This window comes from Apodemus sylvaticus, chromosome 18, assembly GCF_947179515.1.
Source record: "Apodemus sylvaticus chromosome 18, mApoSyl1.1, whole genome shotgun sequence".
NCBI classification, from domain to species: Eukaryota; Metazoa; Chordata; class Mammalia; order Rodentia; family Muridae; genus Apodemus; species Apodemus sylvaticus.
In genome coordinates, this window is record NC_067489.1 from 12063977 (window position 1) to 12084766 (window position 20790).

The following is a 20790-nucleotide window of genomic DNA, read 5'->3' on the forward strand; positions in this document are numbered from 1 at the left end:
CTTAAAGTCATTTGTCATTAACTTTGCATGAGGAAATTGTTTTCAGCTTAAAAGTAAAAACAAGCATCTGTCTTCCTTCTGCCTTATGCTATTTACATAACTGAGCTGTCCATCCTCCCAGAGAGAACATCTTGGATGAATATGGCCCTGGGAAAGCCTAGAAAAAGAAGAGGAGAGACTGTATCCACTACTACCCACAATGACAAGATCTGGTAATGCACACTGGTGAGCTCAACATTTGCTAGAAGGACTGCCACAATTTCAGGGCCATCCTGGGCTACACACACACACACACACACACACACACACACACACGTGCATACCCAACCACCAAGTCTCCAGTTTCCCTTTGAAGCTTCGGTTCCTGTGATCTGTCCCTACCAGGCATCAGAAGAGCACATGTTTTACCAGGCTCAAACTTGCCCTGTGGAAGGGCTTTGACATGGTGATCATTGTTACTTATTTTCTCTATGAGGACTCTCAAGAAGAAGAAAAGACTCTATGAGGGCAGAGCATGGCAGAGCATGGATAACCCAGGGTGATGGCTGACAGCTCACCACCCATCCTGACCTTTTGATAGGTCTTATAGTCCCTCTTTTGTCAAATGTTATCAAACCGTCAGATGGGGGAGCTTCTAGACTACCTGTGGTAGAGGGTTACACAGGCTTAAATGCACTATCTAGTGTTAAGCGTAAGGGGTCTGAGGGAATAGAGCCTGAACTTTAGTGGAGGACATTAGAACAGGGCCTAGCATCTCTAAAATGCATAAAGCACCCAGTCCTGTGGAAATCCACCGGCAGCCCATTGCCACGCTGAGTTTGAAGAGTGCAAATTGCTTTCTCACACCTTGCCCTCAAAGAGATGGTGAGGAATCCAGCAAGCACGAAGGGAAAATGGCCATCCTTGTTGGCTCACAGCAGGCTCAGAACTTGTCCTAATAGGCACACCTCAAGCCACAACAGAAGCACATGTGAAACCAGTGTCAGTATCTCTCATGAGCTCTACAGAGCAAGGTCCTCTACTGCTAAAACCCATGATAACTGACGGGAATTTTGACTCCTTGTTCTTAGACAGAGAAGTCCTTCATGGGATAACTAGCTTCATAGTGTCCACTGCATGACAAAGATGGGTAAAAACCACTTAGAATATTTCAGCATATCTTGCCAATAACCTCACACAAGTAATTACTCGTTTAGGTTTATTGGCAACGAATCTTGAACCTTAACATAGCATGAGTTTGTACAGCCAGAGCCTGTGCCTACAGCTTCCTCTAGAAAATATTTCACTTTGTCTTAGCTGTTCTTTCAGAGTGAAATATTTTTCTTAAGCACACACAGATCTCTTATACTTTCTTTACTTCTTCCTTGTCCTTACTGTTGAATCCTCCAGCAGGCTTGGAGATAGGAGAGAACATTTTCTAATGCCCAGAAAGGAGTTATCAAATTTGCCACTTCCTGTCTTAGTGGGGGACAGGAGAGAGAGCCTGTCATGACTAACTCGTGCCAGCATCACCTCAGCAGAACCATGCATGCCCAGTGGAAAGAGCATCAGATCTAATACTGACTTAATAAGAGCATATCACCTGACAAGGGATTCTGTCAAGATTTAGATCACATCATTAAGAATTTCAATCATAACATTGATTGCTTCAAAAAGATCACCAACACTTTCTTTTCTACCTGTAAGACATAGAGCTGGTAGTTGCAAAATGAAGAATAATTCATCATTAATATAAATGAATAAAATCCCTTTCCTCCCAATGCTGCCCTCAATTATTTCTACCATTTTTCTTTCCCAATTTCATTTCAAAGACATGGGCCTTGATTATCAAGAAAGAGTAACAAATCACCTGAAGAACTTTGGATGGTTGAGAAGCACTTTAAGAAATGTTCAACATCATTAATCATTAGGGAAATGCAAATCAAAACAACCCTGAGATTTCACCTCATACCAGTCAGAATGGCTAAGGTTAAAAACTCAGGAGACAGCAGATGTTGGCGAGGATGTGGAGAAAGAGGAACACCCCTCCACTGCTGGTGGGATTGCAAGATGGTAAAACCACTCTGGAAATTAGTCTGGCAGTTCCTCAGAAAACTGGACATGACACTTCCAAAGGACCCTGCTATACCTCTCCTGGGCATATACCCAGAGGATTCCCCAAAATGCAATAAGGACACATGCTCCACTATGTTCATAGCAGCCTTATTTATAATAACCAGAAGCTAGAAAGAACCCAGATGTCCCTCAATGGAGGAATGGATACAGAAAATATGGTATATGTACACAATGGAATACTACTCAGCAATTAAAAACAATGAATTCATGAAATTCTTAGGCAAATGGTTGGAAGTGGAAAATATCATCCTAAGTGAGGTAACCCAATCACAAAAGAATACACATGGAATGCAATCACTGATAAGTGGATATTAATTAGTCCAGAAGCTCTGAATTCTCAAGACACAATTAGCATATCAAATGGTACCCAAGAAGAGGGAAAAGAGAGGACCCTGGTTCTGAAAAGAGTTGATCCAGCATTGTAGGGGAGTACCAGGACAGGGAAATGGGAGGGGGGTGAGTGGGAAATGGGCAGAGGGAAGACCGATGGGGAGGGGGGAACTGGGAAAGGGGAGAGCATTCAGAATGTAAACAAAGAATATAGAAAAGAAGAAAACAAAAGAGTAACAAAAACACTCACAGGGTATCATTTTTGCCAGGACCCCCCGTGAGCACTCAGATATGGGATGCCCAGTGGGGACAGAATGGAGACAATGTGAGCAGAAGTCTTGGGATGGCTGAAGAAGGTGACCACAGGCCAACACAATTTATGAATACTCAGCACTGTAGTAGAGTCGATGGCATCACTAGGGATAAGGAATCCTGTGGAAAAAGTCTATAAAATGTATGTGACCTTTGAGATGAGAATTCAGCTCTGGACTTGCAAAAGTGAACAGTGACCAATCAGGTAAAGAGAGAGTCGTTACAGGTATAAGATGTCATTGTTGAGCACCATCTCAGAGAACAGAGTTAGGGACCATTCCATTTACTCCTGTTCTCCCTTTAATTGGTGTATGTAGCCTCGCATAGAAAGAACGTAACTCACAAACAGAGTTTTTGTGGCTGCTGTCCTTGCTTGGTAGCATCTTGACTCCCCTGGACTTCAGCTCAATTGCCTTTTTCACTGAAAGAAAGAAAAACAAATTATCAGATGAGACTTGACGTTCACAAAGCCATACTTTAATCTCACAGCAAATCCAGTCTTAACACACTTCTGCCAACCCCTGATCTAGGGACCAGGATCTAAAAGGCCATTGAGAGGAAACAGATGGAAAATAGGTTACAAATAATTAAGACTTTTTGGCAGCAAAATGTATCTCATGATTATGTATCCAGAGTTGAAAATAAATGACAGCGGGGGCTCACCTTCCACATCCAAACCTACTCACCATGAGAGAAAAACAAATTGGATGCATCACTGTTGTCCCCCTAACCACACACAGTAGATTGTACTTTCAGTGTTTCCATAGTGACACTGGCCCTGAAGCTCTCTTAATAATGTACTCTATTCATGAAAGTCTTTTCACAAAAATAGATGTTGACCATTCATTTATTCATATTTTAATTCAACTACTTAAATTTTATCATATGGCATTGATGAACTACAGCATAGGAATGCCATGCTAGAATGTTGTAGGTTAACCATGAAGGAACCGATCTCCTCTCCCCTCTCCCGTCCCCTCCCCTCCATTCCCCTTCCCCACTATCCCTTCCACTTGCCTCTTCCATGTCCTTCTAGTAGAGTTTTCCTGTCTGAGATATTCAAGGCTATCCTATACTGTAGTTTCATCTTTCAGATTTAGGTAAGTGCCTGAATTTTCTAGGTCCTGAACCCAACAAAACTGAGTATTGAGTCACAGTGTGCATACGGAACGCCTTTCATTTTAAAATGAGAATAAAACATAGAAGAGAGCTGGAGGGGGAGTGGTAGCCTCTCTCTTCTTCCTCTTTTGCTGCCCTGAATGTCCCTTTCTTACCTTTACACTCTCCTATAGTCTAAGCATTGGTCAGTTGGCTTATTTCTCTGGAGGAGGCTACATAGAGCAAGCAAAGATGGCCGGGAGCCTGTTACTCCTCAGTTTTCTCTTCTGCTTCAGCACTATCAAATATTTCAGCCTAAGAAAATGGCAACCAAAGTCATCTGCTACTTAGCCCTCATCTCCCCATATCTCCCCCTCTTTACTCTGTGCTTTGCCCACTCCTGAGAGTCTGTGGACCCAGTCTCCTCCTGCCCAGATGCCCAATGGAAGAGGAAGTTTGACATCCTATTTCAAGATTGAACACATGAACAGTTTTAGCAAAGGCCAGATGATGTTTACATTTTAATTCTGTGTCACCTGATCTTCCCTATAGCCAGTAAAAAAGACAAGGCCACTGATGCTACTGAATCTTTTCATTTCATTTTTATGGAATAACAAAATGAAAGCAGTTCTTTGCCACCTATCACCTCTCTTGTAAAATGTGAACTTTGTTATTTCTAAGAAGTGTGCGGGTCTTTTCACTACTGTAGATATCTTTTGTATTTAAGACTCCACTGGGGAAAATCCTTCACAGAGTAACAGAAACAGAGGATACTCTAGGAAGACCTAGATATAGTCTCGCCAGTAGCCAGGGAAGGAGGCAGATGCTTGCCCTGTCCCCCTTGGTATCCTGGAAAGCAGAATATCACTATTTCTGAATACAGAAATCAGGAGGGTATTCACAGGTCCACAACCAAACTGAAGCCTTGGGCTATTGTCTCCCTGTTCTCTGGGTCAGCAAGTGTTAGATGTTGGATGGGCAGAATTCTGTGAAGGCAATTGCCATTGAATTATTTTTCAAATTGTTTCTTTTTATTGTGAGCTGCATTGTTCAGAAGTCTCTATTCAGGGTAGACAGGGCTTCTGTTTACTTCCTCCTTGACATAAGCAAAAGAGCTGGCCTTCGATTTATAGTCCTCTTTTTGTTACTCTGAATCTGAAATGTGGAGAATTCTTCAGCACTATAAACCTCAGAGTTGGAATGATACAAACAGACAAATGCCTGCTTGTGGGCTGAGCTGGGCAACAGAGAAAAGCAGGAGTATGAAGGGAATACAATAACTTCCAGAGCTCCTCCCAAATGCATGGTTGATGAATGAAAAAGTTAGGAGAGTCTGGGTTCCCAGAACTAAGGCTATTCATGGAGAAACTAAGAGGGCTATTTCAGATCCACTGCGAGAAAGTGCTGGTCAACCAGCAGTTCTCAACTGTGGGTGTCCTCACTCTCCTCAATTGTCAGCTGATACAGCCCATGAGTGCAGTGTGATCAGGTGAGTAGGGCTTTGGAACCCCTGCGAGTACATACGGTGAAAGACCACAGCTGAGTCAGTTGACAGTTGGCAGACCAACTTTACTTAGGGTGATAATGTTTTGAAAGACTGAGGGTAGAAACTTCCAGGAGGAGCAAGGATCATTGGGTTGGGGCTTAGAGTGCATAGAATGCCTCCGCATGGGGAAGCATTTCAAGAATCTCCAGTGCTGGCTGCACAGTTTTTGTCAGGAGAAAGGAAATTGATCCTATAATGTGACTGAGGATATATGAAATTCTTCAGGTAATGGCATATGTGTGTACTTAGAATTCTCTAGACAAGGTCAGAGAAGGATTAAACTCACTGCTGAAGGGAGTCTCCCATAATTGGCCAAATCCAGAAGCTATCCAGTCATGGTGGGTTTTGATCTTAATTATCAGAGTTTTCCCACATTTGACCTTCAGCACTTCAGAATGCACTGTTTCAGAGCCATTGTGGTTCTGGCCATACTCTTATATTTTTTTAATTAATATAATCTTCATTTACATTTAAATGCTAAAAACTTTCCCATTTTCCCAACTCCCCGAAAACCCTCAACCCCTCCTCACACCCACTGCTTCCAAATATATATGCCCCTCCACCCGACCCACTCCCACCCCCCACCCCCCGCCATGGATGTCCCTTTGTTGGGGCACCTATTGAGCCTTCAGAAGACCAAGAACCTCTCCTCCCACTGATGCCCGACAAGGCATTCCTCTGCCACATTTTTGCCTGGAACCTTGTGTACTCCTTGATTGATGGTTTAGTCTCTGGCCATACTATTTAATAGGTGACTTACCCTATCCAGGGACCAACACATATAAGGAAAGAAAAACCCAGAGGAGTTACCTTTCTGTGACAATGACTTAAAAATCTTGAACCCTGTGGTGATTTGTGATTGATAGTAACTACAACATCACCCAATTTTTCCTTTTACATCTACAAAGCTTGAATCAAAAGCTTGATCATTGGTTGCTCAATAGTCATCCGCAGAGGGCCCAGACCCAGGTTTTATGTCTCACTTTCCCGCTCTGTGAATTTAGTCTGTTATTTCTCATCTCTCTTTCCATGGAGTGAGTAAACAGAAAATGAGAGCAGGAGGCTGCCATCCCTTAGAACAGATCTTCCTGTGAGGTCTGCCCCAGAACCATGTCTTAATTTAAAATCGTGAGTGCCTTGATGTGTGTCCCCCATCATCTCCACTTTTTTCTACAGAAACAACTTTATCTTGACATAACTCAGGGGAGAGGAGACGAATGCGCAATGAACAAGACAAAAGAGAATCAATGGGAAGATTATACAGTGTGTTAAACTCATAGCAAATCCCACTCAGTGTAAACAGATAAAACAAACAGAACTCAATTCTCTCAGAGAGTAAAAAGAAAGACTGAGAGGCGCACAGGGTGCTATAAGAGTGTCTGAATATACTGGACTTCTCGGAGAATGTGATGAGCCCATAAATTCCACAATTCTACAAATAATTGTTTGAAGCTCTGTGAAGCTAAATTTCCACCAGGGATGTTTTATTTATTTTTCAATACGGTGGTATTATTCTTTTGTTACTCTCTGAGCCACTGAGTTCTGATTTATTCCATGTTCCTTTAGCTTCTTATTGGAGGACAATGGTTTTTGGCAATGTTGGCCAGAAAGAGAAGTTGACATATACATTCTTGGTCTACCAGTTGTCTGCACCTTTCATTATGTCATTATGCCTTAGTATCATTCTTCTTCCACCCACCCAGAACAATCAATTTCCTCTCTTTCTTCTTCTTCTTCTTCTTCTTCTTCTTCTTCTTCTTCTTCTTCTTCTTCTTCTTCTTCTTCTTCTTCTTCTTCTTCTTCTTCTTCTTCTTCTTCCTCCTCCTCCTCCTCCTCCTCCTCCTCCTCCTCTTCCTCCTCCTCCTCCTCCTCCTCTTCTTCTTCTTCCTCTTCTTCTTCCTCCTCTTCCTCTTCCTTCTCCTTTTTCTTCCTTCCTTTCTGCTTTTTCTCTTTCTCACTCCTTTCATTTGTCACTTCAGCTCCTATTGAGGCTTATGGAGAGACTCTAACTTATAAAGAAACTGGCAGGAAGAGAATGTAGCATACCAAGCTCTAATCTGTAGGATGCAGGGAAGATGTTGCTCTCTAATAGCCTGCACCTCTCCATTGAAACAAACAAAAAGCTATTAATTTTGTTTATTCTAAGCTTTTTGAAGGAAAGTTAACCCCTTCCTAATTCTCATGTTTAAACTCAGACCTAGCCAAAGAAGCCCTAAGCTCAACTTACAAGTTTCTTCTTCCTCTTTTTAGCATGACTCCTGAGATTTCATTGAGTAGAGTTGTGAATTTATGCTTTGGAGGATACCAGCTTGGCTTTCCAGTATAAAGGCATATAAAGGTGAATGCTTAGTTTGGTATTCACTGCTGTGAAAAGACACTATGACCAAGGCAACTCTTATAAAGGACATCGATAATTAAGGCTGGCTTACAGATTCTGAGCCTAAGTCCATTATTATCATAGTGGGAAACACGGCTGTGTGCAGGCAGATTTGGTCCTGTAGGAACCAAGAGTTTTATATCTTGATCCAAAGGCAGCTATGAGGAGTTTGTCTTCTGAAGGTAGCCAGGAGGAGGGTCTCCTCTGCACTGAGCAGAGATTAAGTACTATGAGACCTCAAAGATCACCTATATAGTGGCATACTTCCTCCAACAAGGCCATACCTCTTAATAGAGTCATTCCCTGTGTGCTAAGCATTCATCCACGTGTCTATGGGAGCCAAACATATTCAAACCACCACATTCCAATCCTTGGCAGCCATAAGATTGTAGCTATAACATGATGCGAAATGTATTTATCCTAACTTCAAATTTCTCATAATCACAGTCTCTACAATGTTTAAAAGTTCAAATTTAAAGTCTCTTCTGAGATTCATATAATCTCTTAACTGTAGTCACCTATAAATTAAAAATAAAAAGCAGACAACATGCTTCCAACAGCACAGAATATATATTACCATTCCAAAATGTCATAGTGAGGAAATACTGGGCCATAGCAACACCCATCTGAAATCCAAGTCCTTCAGCTTTGTTGACTGCAACAAAATTGTTTCTTTGTCTGATTCTACTTCCTGTTAGCAGCTTTCCTCAACAGATATTCTATAGGTCTGGCATCTCTAACATCTTGGAGCCTCCAAGACAACATCAAAATCACAGCTTTTTGTTCCAGTGTCTGGGATCCACACAAGATCTTCTGGGCTCCTTGAGTGGGCTTGAATCTCCCGCTCTGCCCTCTGTAGCACACTAGGTTCTGGCTGACTCCACTCCATTGCTGTTGCTGTTCCTGGTGGTCATCCCATGGTATTGGCATCAGCCATATGCTGGGGTCTTCTGCTGCAACTAGGCTACACTTTGACCAATACTGACTCATAGGCTCTTTTCATGGTGCCAAGCCTCTACTTATTTTCATGACATCTTTACTCATGGGTTTTCAGCTGCTACTGAGGCTGCAGCTTCACCAATAGCCTTTCCTCACCTGTTAGGGTGCCAAGACTCAGCTGGTTTCCATGACCCCTTCATGCCTTTAAAACCAGTACTGCCTGAGTAATTCTTGTATATTACTAAGTCTGACTGTCAGCATGATGTTTATCTCTGGAACATAGCTTCTTTGTACTCTCAGAAAACTTTTCCTAAATGATTTCACCTAAGTGATGCTAGACTCTTCTTAATCACCACTAATTTCTTAGCTCCAGATGACTAGCATCAATTGTCCCAGTAACCCCTTCTTTTCTTGACTCTAAAGCCAGGGCCACATGGCCAAAGCTGCTGAGTTCTACTGTTTGCTGGGGCTAGAACATGATCCTCCTTGTTCTATTACATCATCACCAGTCTTCTGTTTTCCATTTGCATAAAATGGGCTGTTCGAGAACTTGCTCTGTAGCTGGACTTTGAACTCAAAAGATGTGCATGCCTCTGTCTCCTGAGTCCTAAGACTAAAGGTGTATACCACTATACCTGGACCTAAGTTTTCCTTGATTCCCTTTCACAAGATCTTTCCAAGCATGGCCACTGTGCCTCAAGATCTGGACCACAGGTATGTCCTCCATTACTGGACCAAAATTCATTTTAAATATAGTCAAGTTGACAGCTGAGAATAGCTATCACAATTCATCCCTTGCCAATTTGGCACACAGTCATATCTCCTTATGTCCAAGTGAGAAAAAATAATCATGTAATAATGATACCTAATATAGTATAACAATCCTTTGTTTAACTGGAAACCCATAAACATAAGCTTAGTTGCGTGAGATCATGCCCCAAGGTTAATTCCCATAATTCCATTTATTCTACTTGAATACAGAATTTAGTTCCATTCTACTTCCTGGTGCTCCCTTTCTCCTCAGAACATATATTTTGTATTTTTCTTTGTTCAACTTGCTCCTTTTCATCAAAATGATCTTCATAAGAGTGGACTTTAGTAGCCACATATAATTTTACCTAGGCTGTTTTGAGATTTTTGTTTGCTAATGCAATTTACCTAAATCTCTTCCCTTTAGCCTCAGGCAGACTCTTCAGACAAGAACAAAATCAGCCACATTCTTCTCCAAAATATCACAAAAACAGTCTCCTAGGCCACACACTAACATTCTTCTCTATCAAAACCTCCTGAGCCAGGAGCCCACAGTTAAAATCACTAACTACCAATGTTTTCTATAGTCCTACTAGGATAGCCCATTAGGCTCCACTTAAAGCATTCCAGTGCTTTTCAAATCCAATGTCCCAAAATCCACATTTCTCCAAACAAAAACATAGTCAGGCCTATGACAGTAATATCCCAGTTCCTAGTACAATCTGCTACCTTAGGGTTTCTATTGTGGTAAAGAGACACCATAACCAAGGCAATTCTTATAACATTTAATTGAGGTTGGCTTACAAATTCAGAGTTTTAGTCCATTATCATCATGGTGGGAAGCATGACTGTGTGCAGGGAGATTTGGTACTGGAGGAACCAAGAGTTTTATATCTTGATCCAAAGGCAGTCATGACTAGACTGTCTTTTGAAGGCAGCTAGGAGGAGGGTCTTTTTTCCACTGGGAGTAGATTAAGCACTAGGAGACCTGAAAAGCCCACCTACATAGTCATAATGGCACAGTTCCTCCAGCAAGGCCACACCTCCTAAGAGTACTATTCCGTTTTGGCCAAGCATTTAAACACATGAGTTATGGGAGACAAACCTATTCATACCACCACGATGTAGAAAGGCTGCACTAGGGACTCTGGCCAATTCTGGATGATATTATAAGTGACATAAATAATTCAGTCATATACTTAAACAGACAGTGGTGACCAGAGGCTTGACTTAATACCAGGGAGCCAATGGGTAAAGGACAAAAGAGCTCAATTTGGACAGATGAGCCCATGAATTCTATTTGCATAGCATGGGGGCTATTGTCAGTGCTGTGTGCATGCTTGAGTTTAACCTAGAGAGCTGATTTTTATACCTTAACATAAACAAATATTTTACAATGTAGAGAGCAGATACAGTCTTGGGCATCTGAATGGTTAGTCTCTAGTTTATGGCACAGTTTGGAAGGTTTAGGAGGTGTAGTTTCACTCGAGGAAGTATGTCACTGAAGGAAGATTGAGAGTTTGAAGGCTTCGACAGTTCTGTGTTTGTTCTCTCTGTTAGATGGTTGTTGTTAAAGCCACACTCCCCCAGCACCTGGTTCTGCAGCTCTCTGCTGCTCTGCTGCTGGCAGCCTTGCTTCCCTTCCATGACAATCTGTCCCTGTATAATCATAAGTCAAATGAACCTTTCTCTCTATACTTGCCTTGGTCATGACATTTTATCATAGCAACTGAAAAGTATCCAATATATTGGCACACATTCCAGTACCAGGACAGATGAGAGTACCTTGAATCCCCAAAGAAGGAACCAACCATGAAAGAAGGAGGAGGAGGAGGAGGAAGAGGAGGAGGTGGAGGAGGAGAAAGAAAGAAAGAAAGAAAGAAAGAAAGAAAGAAAGAAAGAAAGAAAGAAAGAAAGAAAGAAAGAAGGAAGGAAGGAAGGAAGGAAGGAAGGAAGGAAGGAAGGAAGGAAGGAAGGAAGAAATAGTAGAAGAAAAAGAAGGAAGGAAGAAAGCAAGAAAGAAAGCAAGCAAGAAAGAAAGAAAGAAAGAAAGAAAGAAAGAAAGAAAGAAAGAAAGAAAGAAAGAAAGAAGAAAGAAGAGAAGAAAAGAACAAATAAATACCCTCCCCCACTTGCTTTCTTAAGTTTGCATCTAAATCTAGAAGTGGATTGTTGTGTTTATCTCTCCCTTCTATTATTGGCCAAGAACAAATGTCTTTGTAGTTCAAATAAAATTCAGGTTGTTTCAAACAAATTCATTCTTCTGATGTGAAGATAAAGTATGTTGGGAAACCTGGCCAGCAGCAGCAAACTAACACATCTGAAAAAGAGTGTCTGTCGACTAAAAACTCAGAATTTGACACAGATCAATCAAAATATAAATCATGTTTATTTACTGAGATAATTATAATTTTATGACTGAATTTCTAGACCAAAAACTTTCTATTGAAGTGATAAGTCCACTTCATTCTTGGAGGGCAGCTATGCTCACCCCTATACTCTCAATACCTCCCCCAAACTATTGGTTCTCATTGAGAAATTCTTAAACTTTGTCATTGTCTAGACAGTATACACTATGTACTAATTCATGAGTTGCCTCTCTCATTGGTCAGAAACACTCTTTTCCCATAAATACCCTTTTTCACATGTTTGTACTATAATTATTTAATCAATATGGCAACAACAATATTCAACTCTTTGTTGTATATATTGTCCTATGGTACCAACAGTACAATTTATTAAATTCTATTATTAGTTTTAATTTTTTCTTGGTTTTGTTTCCAACACTATAGTCTCAATGTAGCCCAGGCTTGCCTGAGAATCATGATTCTGCTGCATTGGACTCCCAGGTCTACTACTCTAGTATTGTTTGTCACCATGCCCAATCTCATTTGGGTGAATTCATTCTGAATTTAAAGGGAAATGGTATATTGTAGAACTAAGTTTTCTGCTTATTGTTTATTTTGAAAATTTTTATGTATCTTTCATTGCCAGAAAATAAAATTTATTTTTGAACATCCTACAGTCTTGTCATCATTTTTTATTGTTTAACACAAAATTAAGAATTAAAAAGAAATACCATGCCTTGAGGAATTGCAGCTGTTCAAACTCCTCTACTGTCCATAAAACTCATGTTTTTTTATGGAGCGTTCAGAATGATGTCCTTTAGAAATCATTTCACACATTAGGACATAGAATTGTTTTTAAATTAATCAGTCACATCACATCATTACTAAGTCTAACATCATGATCTCTCCAATTAACACTGATTTTATTGCAATTCACATTGAAAAAAAACGTAAAAATCCAGAAGATTTTATATTTTAAACACATTTAACTTAAGTCCATCAGTAAACAGTCTGAGACTTATGAAATGGCTAAGTATTTCCCCAGCTTCCTGGTGTCTGTCAGCGACCAGTGTCATGTTCAAATACTGGAGGAGGCATAATCACAGGGTCTCAACTGTGGCTACTCTGAGGATAAAGGAGTCATGTTCCCATGAGAGCCAGCTCTCCCACATCTGTACCTGAGCTAATCATGTTGAGATCATGATCTAACACGTCTTTCTCATGTGTTTATTGAGATGTATATCTGATATGCAACCCAAGTCAGTCTTGCATACATGGGAGCATTCCTATCTCAGCTTCCCAGTGCTAGAATTGAAAACAGAGTCCACTTCACCCAGCTTGCCTGTTTTCTTTCCTCCTGTGTGACCAGACCTTTCTGTTCCCTTTTGGTTTTCTGCTTGAGTGATCCATTTATTACACAAGCATGTCATCTTATTCCAGTTTCTCTAAGAAATCTCAAAAAAAAAAAGGGGGGGGGCACAAAACATTTAGAACATCGCTAGGAAATGATGATGTTCTTCCCTCTAGCTTCTGAGAGAAGGAAGGGTCAGCTGCCTCTTTACATCCCCTCCTCTACTTTCTGAAGCTGAAACAGCCCTCTTCAAAGTCAGCTCCCACTGTGCGTGAACCTGCTGCTCAGTTCTCCACGTAGCCACTGCCTCCTACACATCGGGGTATTTCAGCTTTCATTCTGCTCTGACTGAGTTTACCTGAGCACAGTGGCTGCTCCCGCTCATAGACTGACTCATCCTCTGGGATCTTCCGAGGACTGCCCCATATCTAAACTTCTCATGTGCCCGGCTGGTGATATGGGCAAGGCAGGTATTGTGAGCATCTGATCAAGCATACTTTTGATGTTCACAAGGAATAACTGCATTTGATCCATGGCTTAAAATGTCGGAGTTTATCCAAGCTAGTAAAGTAGCCTGCTCACTTTACCAGGAATAGCTACTGACTTCTTCATTGATTATTACTTAAGCATATTTTACATTTAAAAACTATCTTTTTCTTTTCTGTGTTTGGGGGAGAGTCAAACAAGAAACATCATGGCAAACGCTCTCTACTGACATAGTTCTCATCTCTAAAGTTTGTTTTTTTTTAACACTTTATCATAGTTCATGATGTAAAATGTAAAGAAAACTATCCAAAGGACACAACTATTATTCCATAATGGTAAAATTTTTCTAAATTCAGACTTTGGCTGAGTGTTTAACGTTTTCTATACATGTTTAAAAACTTGTGTTAAATGCCTCTCAATATCAATCACATCATGATCAAAGGTCCTGAGGAGGATATAAGAATCTGCTGTTGTGAGAAAGCATTGAGTCCTCAGAGGGTTCACATAATACAAAAAGCAGGATGGCAGTCTGACATCTCTGCTTCATTTCACATCTCCCAGTCTTCTTTACTGTAGATGAAGATACAGAGAAAAATCTTTCTCTTAAACACTGCAATGTCCTCAGATCAGGGAAGGAAAACTCTATAGGACAGGCCTTTGAGATGAGCATTCAGCAGGTGGCTGAAGCACTTTACCTGAGAACCCTATCTCATCAAGAAATAAGGACTCGGTAGGACCTCCATACAGGACTGGAACTGAAATGATGGTGGGAAGACCTCTGTAAGTGCCTAGTTATAAAGTCCTCTTGTCCAGTTCTGTCTCTTCTTACACCTAAAATGCATTCCCCATAGCAGACCTGAAATTAGTCGACTCCTTTATATGCTTCTCTTCCCAAAAGAACACATGGAATAAATCTTCCCCTCGTGACTTTCACCACCATCCATCTCTTTACTAGGGATTAAGCGGCTGAGCTAGACGTACTGAGTTTGAATCCTAAAAAAATAATCTCCTGTTATAACAGTCATATAGCATGGATGATGTACTGTTCTATTATCCTACATATGATTCTATTTGTGGCTATTGCATAAAATTTGAGAAAAAAATTGATAAAAATTTATCAATAGGAAATCAGAGACTCAAAAGAGCTCATTGCCCAAAGGCAGCTAATATTTCAATTTTAATTCTTTCTTCTCAGTTCCATGGGCAGTTAATATAGGAAGTTGATAAAGGCACCTAATTTTTCAGTGGAAAAAAATCAAAGCTGCAATTTCGACTCTGTTTCCATTACATCTTCCCATATTTTCCTTAAACTGCTCTTAATAATGGTCGCCTTTGGTATGGGCCAACACCTTTGCTCACTCTCTGGGCCTCTGTGTAACTCAGAACACCCCCTGACCATGTGTTCAAACTCTGCTCCATTTCTCTAAGTGCCACAATGAGACTGAGTCAGGGCTGTCACCCTGTCAGAATGAATTGATTGCTGGAAAAGCTGTGTCAGCTACCTCACCACTCATACTCAGGAACGGCTTAACTAACCCTCATCTGTCACCAGCCTTCCCGAAAACAATGGCCAAGAAGGTAGGCAACAATGGCTCTCATTGTTCTCCACATTTAAAGGAATGGCTGCACTTACTGGCTCACAGGTTGATGCATACGTCATAGGGATGCCTCATCACGGACAGGTTATTTTACAGGGAGCTTAACTGTTGCTACAGTGAGTCTTTATATGTTCTAGAAATAATCGCTGTGATGTTTTCCCAAGGTCACCACTCCCACAGTTCTCATTACACAATTACACAAATGCAGGCCTCCCTACATTTCTCTCAGATGCTAGGATGCCCTTGAACAACAACCTTTGCTACTAACTAACATCTGTGCTCTGGGACCTAGATGATCACATTTCAATTTTCTGCTTAAATCAGCCAGTCTGCTCGGTCTGGAAATCAGCTGGTATAACACAACATAGGAAGTGACATGCGGCACCCACCTTTAAGAGTGCCATGGCTGGCCACCCTTGCTAAGTAGTCATTGGAAACCTTTAGTCTAAGCGTCCCTTAAAAGACTAGAATGATAATTTCACACACACATCTGAGCAAATTGCCAAAGCCATGAGCATGTTACCTCAGACTTACAGAAACTTCTGTGTCTTTCCTGAATGTCAGAATTTCTTTAATATAAATAAAGTCACAAACTAAGCCAATTCCTTGACTGTAAATTTCCAAGTTGCCCTTTCCACAAGAGATGGCTGCTAATAGACAAAAAGTCTTCAATTAAATCTTAGTTATCAGTATAACTCTCATACATTATACTCCACACATTGATATTTTATAATTTATTTAGTTATTGTAAGGTATTTATTTGTGGTATGAGTATATGTTTGTATGTATGTATGTATACGTGTATATATGTATGTATGTATGTATGCATGTATGTATGTATGTATTATGTATGTATGTATGTCCATACACTTGCCTATGGAAGCCAGAAAAGAGCATTGGATCCTCTGGAGCTAGAGTTACAGGGGGTTGAGCCACCCAATGTGGCTTCTGGGAACCAAACTCCAGTCCTCTGTAATGGGAGCAAGTGCTTTTAACTTTTACATCATGCCTTCAGCCCTAACATTTTAAAAAACAGTAAAAAGAGAAAGAAAAAGAAAGTCCTCCCACCATTGTAATGCTTTTAAAGCCTTGAAAGTAAGCAAAGGAAGTGTACATGTACAGAAGATCTGGTGAGAGAGCTCAGCAGTTAAAAGTCCATGTTACTCTTTTAGAGGATCTGAGTTCAGTTCCCAGCACTCATGTCTGGAAGCTTTAATCTTGAAGGTATAGGTATTCTATACCCTGCCCCAGTGTCCTTCATGGGTACTGCATTCATATGCATGCTATGCAGATATTTGCATAAATATAAATAAAAAACTAAAGTTTTAATAAAAGTGTATTGTGTGACAGAAGGCTATAAGGATTGAAGAGACCCAACGAAGCTCAAGAGTTCAAAGAGACCTCACTGGAGGCACACACACAGATGTGATACAGATGTAGGTACAAAGGGACCCACAACAATAGTTAGGCATTAAAGAACTCCAAGCTCCATGACACCCAGCAATACAGAGTAAACTGTAGGTTCCCAGGACTGAGGGCCTTAAGGTTGCATCGGGTTACAGAATTCATTCATAAGAACATGAACATTGTATTATAGAGAACAAAGTGAATGATCTGGACTAGGTGGATAAATGTGGAATGGACAGAGGGAAGTCCAAGCAAGGGATAGCAACAGTGGAAATTGAGCTCATCTGGAGCCCTTGGGATAGTCCTCTGAGTGTCAGTACTTTGATGTACACACTGAGTGGTCACCTGACCAGTTAGTGTGGTTGTTGCCATTTCAGTATTAGGTGACCACTTCTTTATGGGATCCAGGTGCGAGGTTTGTGTTCATCCCTCTGTCTGGAACAGTTGGTAAGTTCTCAGGCCTGGTTTATCAGACATGGTTTTCATATTCTTATGTTCTTAATGTGGTCCTAGTTTGCTTTGGTGTGTTCTTAGGAGACCCCTTCCACTTTCAGGAATGAGCTATTTATCAGTTTGTGTTTCATGGGAGGCAACAGGCAGGGGCTTGGGTTTACATGAACAACAAGATATTCCACCTATGTGGTTGCCTTCACAATGGAGCCAGATGCTTCCTGTAAGATAGAGTCTTCTAAGGCACGTCAAACAGGAAAGCAGAGTTTTCACGATATGGAGTTACTTAGAGCAGAACACAGCCTAGTTGTCTATCATCTACCTCTCATCTATCTAACACCTATCTATATCCTATTATCTGCTTACCTACTCCCAATCTGCCTATCTACCTGTATTAGTTCACATCATCACATAAATAATGGTATTCCATTGTCTAAGAGAAGCCTATGGAAATTCTACAGAAACATTGATTAGATTCTTCACTAGCTCAAAGGAAAATCACAGTAAAGTTCTTGATCTTAAGGAAGATAATTAACTTCACTCAGCCCTCGTTCCAAGCCACCCCAAACCATCTAGATAATATATTTCCTGTGAGTTAAGTGACCATAAGTACAGTCAGAATTTAAGTTGTAATTGGTGAGATCAAAAGTTCATTTTACTTGCACTGTGACAATTTATTGGTTCACTCTACAGAAGTTATTTTAAACACCGTTCCCAGACAGAGGAAGAAAGGAAGGAACCAGGACCCGACCAGAGAGAAAAGAGAAATGGGAAAGGGGTGGGGCTCTGCCTGGAAATGCATACCTCACCTGGAATCTAGTATCCCTCACAGAAAATCCACACTGCCCGTAGAGACCGCATTCCTGTTCTTCCACATCTGACAGCCTGTGGAAGTGTTTTCTGTTGTGTTTTCTACAATCTTCTCACTGGGCAACTTGGGAGCTACTGGCCCACCTCACTCTCTCATGGTGACTTTTAAGCAAGTCAGGTTTGGATGGAGCCAGCTGTTCTAAATCCAGTGGCCTCCAGACTCATTCCTGAAATTTTCTTAAACCCGGAGACACAGCCTTGTCTGTGGGTTCTCTTTTCGACTAGAGGAAGGACTTGGGTTTTAAAAACCCTAGGTTGCTATCTTCTGATTTCTGTTCTATGCAGATAATGTCGACTGGAGGGAAACCAATTCAGACTGAGTTTCATCTTTCCCCTCTGTGCATGGCTGCCACCTTAGCACAGTAAGCTTTGATCAAGGACGCACACTTAGAACGGCAGGCACACTGAGATGAATCTAAGAGCTTTCTAGGCAATGAGACACAGACTGAAGACACAGTCAGTGTTATCCCTGCAATGGCTTGAGTTTTAAATTTAATGCTTAAAGGTTTTTTTTTTCCTTAGACTGATAGACAGACAGAGAGACAGAAACAGACAGGCAGAGAGACAGACAGACAGACAGAGAGACAGACAGGCAGAGACAGTGTGACTGTGGATATCAGAGAACTCCTTTTGGAGTAGTGCCTCCTTCCACCCTGCTCTCCCCACCTTGTTGAGGCAGCCTCTTCTGTTTCTCCTACACATGTGCCCTCCAGCTTCCGCAAGACTCCTCCGTCTCCTTATCTCCCATAGGAGTGTTAGAGTTATGGATGCATGGTGCAATATCTTCTTTCTTTACTATGGCTTCAAGATACAGGCTTTTGTAGCTAGTGTCTTTACCCACTGCGCCTCTGTCAAACCACGCTCAGGTTGAAGAGTTCTCCTGAGACTTACACCAGGTAAAGCCGACATGTCAGCAACAGGACAGGAAGGAATGTCAGGACCAGTTCATGTGAAGCATCATTGCAATTTAAAGGGATTTAAGCATCAGGGAGAATAGAAAGAAGGCACTCAAAGAGAGAATGAGATTCATCCAAGAATATGGTCAGGGTTGGTCCTCAAGGTCTTTACTCACAGTCCTTGTTGGCATCTGAAGTTGCCTCTCAGAGTGTTATTAGGATGCTAACTTGGACTACAGGGGTATACTGAGATGCCCAGGATGAGATTACTGTTGATCAAGTAAACCACTGGGTCTCTGAGAATCTAGCAAGATAAAGTGGTTTTACTGCAAATGAAAGTGTATCATCTTATGTGTGATGTTCCCAGAAAATATATAGGAAGAAGTTGGGAGATCTGGTCTGCTTAGGCTAAAGTTGAATAGCATGTCAGTGCTATTTCAATACCCTTTAAACAAAATATGTATTTTGTTTCATGTGTGTAAGTGCTTTGTCTGTATGTATGTATGTCTGCTACATTTGGGCCTGGTGACCATAGAGGTCAAAATAATGTATTATATCTGTTAGAACTGGGCTTACAATTGGTTCTTAGCCTCAATGTGGATGCTAGAAACAGAAACTCATGTTCTCTGTAAAAGCAGCTAGTGCTCTTAAACACCGACCTGAATTTCAACTTTCTTATTTGAAAATATTCCTTAATGGAAGGAATAGATCTGTTCTATGGAAGCAATTTCCAGGCACCTTTTTTAATCGTATTGGAAAGCTTGACTTTCCACTGTCAATGGAAGTTCTGCCATACTACAGAGTAAGGATTCCTTTCTTTGTCCCATGCCTTGAAATTTTCCCCAACTTTCCTGCCTCTACCACCCAATGTGTCATCCATATTATAGCATAGAATAGTATCAGTGATTATAGTATAGATCATATCAGTGATTATAGTATATATAGATTGGCCATGGCCAATGAGTATAGAACACGTACTATGTGCTGTTCATAACACCCAATAACTGGGGAACACATCATGGGCTCATTTTCCACCCTGCTATAATTTATAATATTTTTACCACATTCTTTCTATTTTTATATGTGGGTTTGGGTATGTGCATGTGTCCTCATGCACAAGCCCTCAAAATCCTTCATACGAGTAAGTACAGTGCCCACAGAGACTAGAGGAGAGCATCAGATTCCCTGAATTTTGGAGTTAAAAGTGGCTGTGAGCTATTTAAATAGGTGCTGAGAACTAAACTCTAGTCCTCTGCGTGAGGAGCGAGTGTTCTTAACTGCCTAGACATCTTTTCAGCTCTGGCACATACTACTCTTCCACATAAGGCATTTGCCTTGACCATTAAGCTCTCCATGCTTCGATGCCAGGAGCAGCTTCACACATCCTTAGTTGACTGTATTCTTAGCACACGGCTGGCTGATCTTTCTGTAACATTCCCAAGGAGAATGGATGATCTAACCTCTGACTAATCAAATGTAGCCACTTTGCTACGTGATGTGCGAGTATACTGCAAAATGGTCTTTGAGGTAACAGATTTCACTGTCTTCTCCTGAGATAAATGAAATTAGTCCATTCCCTTGCTAGACAAGGCACTGGTGTTAGATGTTCTGCTCATGGTAGAATGGCCACACTATGCAAAGTAGTGAGATTCTACCACTTCAAAGCTTTGTTCCATCTACAGCCTTGTCCTTAATATTCCCTATGTTAAATAAATAATGATTGATCTTCTGCTGCTCCTCCACGGTGAACAGTTCTACGTTTGACTTCATCTAAGCCTCACGTAGTATGTTTTAATAGGAGAAGCCTCCTGCCCCTTTAGTACAAGCTTTGGGTGCAGCCTTGGTATCTAATCTGTGTCCTGGGTCTCATTACAATGTCACCTGGCAGGTGAGCAATGTCCCCAGATCTCAGGTTCC

The 20790-nt window shown here is 41.1% G+C and overlaps 1 protein-coding gene across 1 annotated transcript in view; it reads right to left on the bottom strand.

Annotated features, from left to right (window-relative positions):
- Csmd1 (CUB and Sushi multiple domains 1) overlaps positions 1 to 20790 on the bottom strand; it is a 1354421-nt gene that overhangs the window by 569877 nt on the left and 763754 nt on the right. Inside the window, exon 7 of the mRNA XM_052162855.1 lies at positions 3101 to 3178. Coding sequence (XP_052018815.1) covers positions 3101 to 3178 — 78 coding nt within the window. The remainder of the gene's footprint in view (positions 1 to 3100; positions 3179 to 20790) is intronic.